This window comes from Lynx rufus, unplaced genomic scaffold (genome assembly GCF_022079265.1).
Source record: "Lynx rufus isolate CCGP_SWC_20201006 ecotype Redwood Valley unplaced genomic scaffold, mLynRuf1.p SCAF_24, whole genome shotgun sequence".
Taxonomy (NCBI): Eukaryota; Metazoa; Chordata; class Mammalia; order Carnivora; family Felidae; genus Lynx; species Lynx rufus.
Window position 1 is genome coordinate 20,594,152 of NW_025814839.1, and position 7,892 is coordinate 20,602,043.

Sequence of the window (7,892 nt, forward strand, 5' to 3'; positions counted from 1 at the left end):
TCACTGCTGGATCCTGCGGACGCTTTGCACCAGGAAGGTCTGGGCGTGCGAGCCCCACTCTCGGAAGTGCTTGTAGTCGCCCGAGTGGTGATCACACTCCAGCACATACTGAAAGCCTCGGTAGCCAGGAAACTGGGAGCAAACCCAGCTGGGAAGGGGAAGAGGCAGACGGTTACCCTAGAGAGGCATCAGCGAGGTGAGCACACGGGGGACCAAGGGACTCGCTACAGACACATTTCAGCCGTCCTGGCCTCCCTTCAGTGCCCGGAATGTGCCCTGCTCCCCCCACTACTGGGCCTTTGATCATGCTGTTCCCTCTGCCAAGAACACCATTCCAGCCATTCTTTGCCTGGCCCCCCGCCAAGTTGTATTTATCCTCTGGGTCTCAGCTTGTTCTGAGGACTTGCTCTCCAAATCAGGCCACACAGTCCCTTATGGGTCCTGGGTAGTTCTCGTATAATTAGACAGTTCTCAGATTATTTGTAACATGTCAGACTCCTCCGCCAGCAGGTGAGCTCCTAGGTGTAGGAGCTCGTTCACTGGGATTTCTGATTCCTAGTGCAACGCCCAGCACAGAGGAGGGGCTAATAACTATGGAGGGAGGGAGGGAGGGAAGGAAGGAAGGAAGGAAGGAAGGAAGGAAGGAAGGAAGGAAGGAAAGAAGGAAGGAAGGAGAAAGGGAGGGAATCCTATTCCTTTCCCTCCTTCCTTAGCCAGAAGCCCTTCCAAGGAAACGGGCTACGTTGTTTCAATTCATCGACCCCTACGTTGTTCAGGACCGGTCAAGACTCAGTGTCTCACTTTCTGAGCTTCTCTTTCTTCTTTGGCAAGAGAGAAGTGGACCCAAGAACCACAAGAGGTTCATCCCACTCACAACAAGATCCTCTGACGGTTCCTGAGAAAACTTAAAACCAAAAACCAAAACCAAACAAACAAAAGCCCTCCCACCTTCACCCCTGCCAAGAGCCAAAGGGCGCCTAGAAGGGGGCGGTATCGTCCTCCCCAAGCGAAGACCTCACATGTCAGGCCTCACCTGACAGCCCCTGTGGGAAAGGGTGGGAAGGGTCAGTCCGTCCTGGGCTAGATTTGGTCACCCAGCTGCTGCTGACGTGGAACACGGTGCTTGAGCCACACCGTTTTCTTTATGGCTGGACATCCCTTCTCCCCTCTTCTGGGGAGAGACCCCTGCCACCCTACGCTACCTCCCAGTCAACGTGGGAAAATGCTCATTTGGTGAAGAGCATGTGACCGTTCCTAGCCAGTTAGACCACCCCCTTCCTGCAGCATGACGATTGGTTCAGAGTTGAGCACATGACCCAAATCGGCCCAATGAGAGCCTTTCTGAGAACGTTGGGTGGAATCACTGAAAAGAGGCGCCCTTCCTGGGGCGGGCTGGAGTAAGAAGCTTCACTGTTGTCTTTGCATGGGGAGAGCTTGCCTGAGATTATAGCCCCAGTGAGACAGACAGAACAGGAAAGAGAGAGCCCTGCTGTAGCACCTGGATCCAGCCATGCCTGAAGCTAGTTACAAGGGTCAATAAATATCCTTTGGGAACAATGTCAGGTTGATACGGCAATCTACCACTTGCAACCCCACAAATTCCGCCTGATACCTCCCTGTGCCTGCGTGTCCTCCTCCGGATTGTGAGCGTCAGAGCCCCAAAGTCCCCAGCACACAGTTTTCACAAGAGATGTCCCTGTCCCACCCAACAGCCTCTCCTTCCCCGCCAGGCAGAGCCTTGGATTCACTTACGCCCCCGAGTGGACATGGAAGGAGCCCACTTCATTGCCATCCCAGCCCATGGCCTGGAGGGAGGGGTAGTCATCACTTAGCTCGCCTTTCCTGCCCAGAAAGTTCTCTTGCTCGAAGATGGTCAGCCTCGAGTCACGATGGTTCTGTAGGCAAAGGAAACTGTCAGGCCACCAGACACCCAGCTGAGAACCAAGGAGTCCCTGCTAAGCCCCTGCCCTTGACCCCCACCCCCATCAGCCTTCCTTGCAAACCTTTGGAAGGGCAGTAAGGCAGCAAGCACCAGAAACCTTACAAGGGTATAGCATTTGCCTTTCCAGAAATGTACACAAAGAAAAAGAAAGGAAGGAAAGGAACGGAAAGAAGGAAAGAAAGGAAAAGAAAGAAAGAAAGAAAGAAAGAAAGAAAGAGGAAGGAAGAGATGGAGGGAGGAAAGGAAAGGAAAAGAAAGAAAGAAAAGAAAGAAAGAAAGAAAGAAGAAAGAGATGGAGGGAGGAAAGGAAAAGAAAAGAAAGAAAGAAAGAAAGAAAGAAAGAAAGAAAGAAAAGAAAGAAAGAAAGAAAGAAAGAAATGGAGGGAGGAAGGAAAGGAAAGAAAGAAAGAAAGAAAGAAAGAAAGAAAGAAAGAAAGAAATGGAGGGAGGGAGGGAGGAAAGGAAAAGAAAAGAAAGAAAGAGAAAGAAAGAAAGAAAGAAAGAAAGAAAGAAAGAAAGAAAGAAGAAAGAAAGAGATGGAGGGAGGAAAGGAAAAGAAAAGAAAGAAAGAAAGAAAGAAAGAAAAAAAGAAAGAAAGAAAGAAAGAAACGGAGGGAGGGAGGGAGGAAAGGAAAAGAAAAGAAAGAAAGAGAAAGAAAGAAAGAAAGAAAGAAAGGGAGGAAGGAAAGGAAAGAAAGAAAGAAAGAAAGAAAGAAAGAAAGAAAGAAAGAAAGAAAGAAAGAAAAAGAAAGGAAAGGAAAAGAAAAGAAAAGAGAAAAAGAAGGATCAACCTGAACATCCCACTAGGGGATCCGGTGGTAGATGGAGGTAAGAAGAGGACTGTTGAGATCTGGGTTCAAATCCTGACTCTCCATGTACCAGCTTGGACATGTCACACAATGTTTCTCCCCTTTTGCCGTATCCCTAAAATGAAGCTAACCTCCTCTCCTTGTCAGGTTCGTTTGGAGGGCAAAATGAAATCGGAAGCTGTAAACTGTGTGAAATCAGGGATAGCATCTGCCACAGTCCACCATGGGTCCCTATATCGGCACAGCGCCTGGGCCATTGTGGAATAAATACATGAGCAAATGAGTTTACTCACACCCTGAGACACTAGGGAGCCATGAACAGCGATGCTGTCAAAGAGATTTAATCACCCAGGAGGATGACTGTGATGTATTTGCCCAGGGAGAAAAGCTGGCTTCCAAGCCTGGCGTTCGTTGTGATTTCATCTTTATAACAAAGTTACGAGTGGGCCTAGATACAGAGATATAGACGATATAGGTGTATAGATACAGACACAGATGTCAGTATCGATTGGGACAAGCAGAATCTGTGGGTAACAAATAAGACCAAAGGAAGTCTCCAGCACCTTTACGACCGGGCTTCTGTCTCAGAGGTGTGGAGATGACAGACTTTTCTTACTCTGCCATTTCAGGTGTTTTCCTGAACTCTGGGTGATCAATGATTTTTAAATTAATAAAAGTTGCCTTTGGAGAAAAACAATACACCTTTTCGAGCTTCGGCTGTTTCGTCTGTAAGATGGGGATAACGGTGCCCACCTCCACCCCCGACTCCATAAACAGTAGCTAAAGCATACAGTCAGGAACACTGGTAAGGAATCAGGAGCAAGAAATAGAACCTTCCTCCCCATCTTATCTGCCAGTATCCCCGAGTCATGAAAAGAGGGGCACCAAACACGCAGGGGCTCAAATCTTAACCAAAGTCGCCAAGGGCACAACGTTTGCACCTGTCTCTGTCCAGATGTTACCCATTCTTCTTCCCCACGAAATGGCCCCACTTCCAGATGAAGAAACTGAGGCTCAGAGAAGGGAGGGAAGCCATGTCACACGGAAGTGACAGGAAGATGGGGGTGCCTGGGTGGCTCAGTGGGTTAAGCGTCCAATTTTGGCTCAGGTCATGATCTCACAGTCAGTGAGTTTGAGCCCCGTGTTGGGTTCTGTGCTGACAGCTCGGAGCCTGGAGCCTGCTTCGGATTGGGTGTCTCCCTCTCTCTCTGCCCCTCTCCCACTTATGCTCTCTCTCTGTCTCTCTCTCTCTCTCTCTCTCTCAAAAATAAATAAACGTTAAAAAAAATTTTTTAAGTGACAAGAGGATGTGAACTCTGGCATATTGTGTTCCCAAGTCCCCACTGGGACGAGGTGGTGGCGGGACTCACAGCGCAGGTCACCGGTCGGAAGGAGGTGAGCCTGTCGGCTGGGTAGGCAGTGTTGCCGCTCCAGGCATCCCAGGACGGGTACTCGCCCCGCTCCAGCACATACTGCTGCCCTTGGAAGCCAGCGTGCTCGTAACCTACCCACCTGCAGACAGAGGGCAGAGAGAGCAGGAGGTAAGAGACCATTCGCCCCAAGTGCAAGATCAGTGGTTATCATTTAGGAGCATTGAACAACGTCTAGAGGCATTTTTAGTTGTCACGCTGGGAGGAGGGAGGAGAGGGTGTCTGCAGGAAGAGGCTAGACATGCTGTGACACATCCCGAACGCAGAGGACAGCCCCCATAACACAAGTATCCGGCTCCGGACACCCACTGTGCTGAGGTGAAGAAACCTAGTCCAGACCCTGCAGTCCACTGCCTTGCTGTGTGTCCCTCGGGTGGGGGAACTGCTCTGTGCCGGTGCCTGACCATCTTGCATGCGGTCCTCTGGGCCGTGGAGACACGGCTTGATCACAGGCTGACCTAAGCCTTGGTGGGATTCCTTGTGATCCTCCAGGAACGCGGGGAGACAGGCAGTCTTGTGAGGAGCGGCCAAGGACCATTCCCACCCACCTCCCTTTCTTGAGAAGGCTTCCATGAGACGATTACTCTCGGGGTCCCTTGAGACATGGGACTGTCCACCGCCCTCCACCCTGCAGGGTCTAGCAGCGAGCCCCAGCCAAAGCGTGGAGCGGCTCCCCAACAGCGGGGCGCCCACCGCCCTTGCTGTCACCCGGCCCCTTCTGGCGTCATCCAGTGGGACCTGAGACGCGGCTGCCACCATGATGCCCTTGCTTTCGCTGTCTGCATAAGAAACAAGCTGTCACATGTAAGTAATGAACCTGAGGTTATTGTCTCCCCCCCCCCACCCCCCGGCAAAGCCTAGCAGTTTGCTGGACACAGCCCTGGACAGGTCGCTGCTCCCATCTGACCCTCAGTTCCCCATCTGTACAGAACAGAAGCTAGAAGAGTGTTTCCCCGGGTGTGAGGTGCATAAATACCCCAGATGACCTCCGTGGCACTCACAGGCATAGTCTAAAGTGACTCCGAATCACTTAGAACCTTGTTCTCCTCTCAAGCTACTTCCCAAACTTTTAGAAACTTCCATCTACTCTCGTAGCCACTAGCCCCATGTAGCTAATTAAATTCACACTTCTATTAAGTTAAATTAAAATTTTGGTTTTGGGGACGCCTGGGTGGCTCAGTCGTTTAAGGGTCTGACTTCAGCTCAGGTCACGATCTCACGGTCCATGAGTTTGAGCCCCGTGTCAGGCTCTGTACTGACAGCTGGGAGCCCGGAGCCTGCTTCAGATTCTGTGTCTCCCTCTCTCTCTCTGCCCCTCCCCCATCGCACCCCGTCTCTCAAAAATGAATAAATGTTAAAAATTTTTTTCAGTCCTTTAGTCGCACTGGCTCCAAATAAGTTCCCAATGGCCATATGTGGCTTTCAATTTACACAGAAGAGGGACATTTCAGACCCAACACTTGGTTCGAAAGATCTGCCCCTACAGGGCTGCCTCATCCAGTGGGCAGGCTCTGCATGAACGTTGCCTTCTACATTTGGGCAGTGCACAACCTGCTTAACCTTATACCACTCCCCAGCACTTCAAACCCAAGGAAGGCACACCGGTACCGTTAGAGTCTGGGAAGTTAGGGCCTAGAACACCCCTTTCTAGATCCCTTCCTGTCCGCCCCCATCCCAACTCAGATCCGCCCCCGCCACCCCCAGCCCAGACTCACGCTCCGCTCAGCACTTTCAAAGATCGCACAGTCTCAAAGCCAAGCTCCAGCACACTGGGGCACTCTGCCGTAAACTCATGCCTCCGGCCCTGGAAGCCCTCTTCATCCCACACCACGATCTGTGACAGAGGGAAAAGGTGAAGACCAGCCTCAATCAGAGTCCGATGGAGGGTGAGGGACGAGGACCTCACCCCAGGCCTAGGGGGCGGGGGTGGGGCAGGGATCGCAAAGTCAGATGTCTCCGGGAGCCAGGTGGGTGAAGAGGGCGAGGGCCGCACCCTGGAAAGCACAGACCCCGCCAAGGGGTGGTCTCAGCTCAGTGCCACCTATTTTTTGCCACCTGGAGATGCCGGCCAGATTTTCCAGTGTCTCAAGACCATCACTATATCTGGACTCTTCTGTGGACCCTCTAGGTTTTTAAAGGCTGATTTGGAAACAAACGCATTTTCACACAGAGGAGGCCGAAGAAACCGTGCCCAGAGACTGTGTGCAGTCACCTGTTTGCCACTGTGTAACGGTTAAATCTGGGGGCCAGAAGACCCAAGTGCGATTCGAGACCCCTGTGTGTAACCTTGGGCCAGCCCGTTCCCCTCTTTGGGCCTCGATTGCATGCTCTACAAAATGGGCTCTCATAACATGGCCCCAGCGTGAGGTGGGGATTCAGGGGAGGAGGACCGAGGGGGTCGCCCATCTCTGCGGCCCCACCCCCACTCCTCAGACGGCACCCCGTGGGTCTGCCTACCTTCCAATGTCCTGTGGTTTTGGTGCACTGCAGGGCCATGTTGCCAGCTTCCTAGGCAAGAGAAGAACACGATAAGCTTCTGGCCCGCCCCTCCGCTGTCCCTCTGGATGCTACAGTCTCGTTTGGGCAGGGTCGGGAGCCAGATGGGGTCCAGATGCGACGGGGCCCTCTCCTCTTCCCATCTGTGACTAACATCATCTCCCTTACTTCCATTCTACACACCATCTCACAACTCACCGTTCCGGGTCCCATTGCCTCTGAGCCCTGCTCGGTACTAATTTATCCGCTCACTACGGGAAATCCTCCGCGGCTGCTAGTGGGATGCACCACTCTAGCAAATGCCAGCGTGCTAAGTTTGAGAGAGCCCCTTCCCCGCAAGAGGACACCTGACCCAAAGAGGCGACTCTCACGGTGGCCATTGAGGCAACGGGACTGTAGGAATAATTCTGCTTTTAAACGAAGGTAGTAGGTATTGGCCTTGATGTCTGGGGCCTGACCTTGGTTAAGGTGAGGATGACCTTCAGCATGGCACAGTGACATCCCCAGGATGGGAGACCTGGCCTCCCCACCTCCCACAGTGCTCGCTCGGAACGTGGATCCCACCCTTTCTCCAAGCCTGGGACTTACCAAGACGGACCCAGAGAATATGCCAGAACATGCGGGGACCAGCCGAGGTCAGGCTCTTATAGGCAGGGAGGGGAGAGGGCCCCTGGGAGACAAAGCTCGGACTCAGCATGTGAGCCACCGAAACAAAAGCCAGTCCTGGCTGAAGTCCCAACTGAGAGGTGTCAGCAGCGTTGCCTACAGCTGGAAGGGAGAGGGTCAGGTGGCCTCCCTCAGGGATCAGCCATGAAGAAGAGAAGAAGGGGAAGTTCTACCTTAATCAGCTCCATGAGACTCCTGATTGGAGCAGGAGAATGAGCACTGGACAAGGAGTCCAAAACCCTCACCCTCCCTAGCCGTGTGACCTGGGGCAGGTCATTTCGCCTCAATTTCTGCCTATAAAACGGGACAAGAATAAACTATATCACGGGGTTGTTGTGAGGTTATGTAACATGCCTACCACAGGGAAAACGTTCATCAAATGTCTGTACATTTCCTCCTCCCCCACCCCCTCCTCTTCCAGTAGGGGTAACCAGGGAAGGCTTCATGTCAGAGGTGGCATTTAGCAAGACTCTGAAGGCAGGCACGAGACTCTGAAGGGTGAGGAGGACGTATGCAAAGTGAGTTCCAGGGAATGCTTTTTCTAAGCAA

At 52.3% G+C, this 7,892-nt stretch overlaps 1 protein-coding gene across 1 annotated transcript; it reads right to left on the reverse strand.

The window, feature by feature from the left end:
- On the reverse strand, positions 1-7,296 carry CRYBA4 (crystallin beta A4). The gene is made up of 6 exons (XM_047088530.1): positions 7,266-7,296; positions 6,639-6,685; positions 5,897-6,015; positions 4,122-4,263; positions 1,753-1,895; positions 1-148 (listed from the first exon to the last, which is right to left on the reverse strand). The coding sequence occupies exons 1-6, from the start codon at positions 7,294-7,296 to the stop codon at positions 1-3; spliced, it is 630 nt and encodes a 209-aa protein (XP_046944486.1).
- Positions 7,297-7,892: the final 596 nt, after the last annotated feature.

Excerpts from the sequence above, each read along its gene's own strand:
- CRYBA4 (XM_047088530.1), bottom strand. The coding sequence starts at position 7,296 with ATGTTCTGGCATATTCTCTGGGTCCGTCTTG. Across the intron at positions 6,016-6,638 it reads AAACCACAGGACATTGGAAG|ATCGTGGTGTGGGATGAAGA; the intron begins GTAGGCAGACCC and ends CCTCTGTCACAG. Across the intron at positions 4,264-5,896 it reads TTGAAAGTGCTGAGCGGAGC|GTGGGTAGGTTACGAGCACG; the intron begins GTGAGTCTGGGC and ends CTCTGTCTGCAG.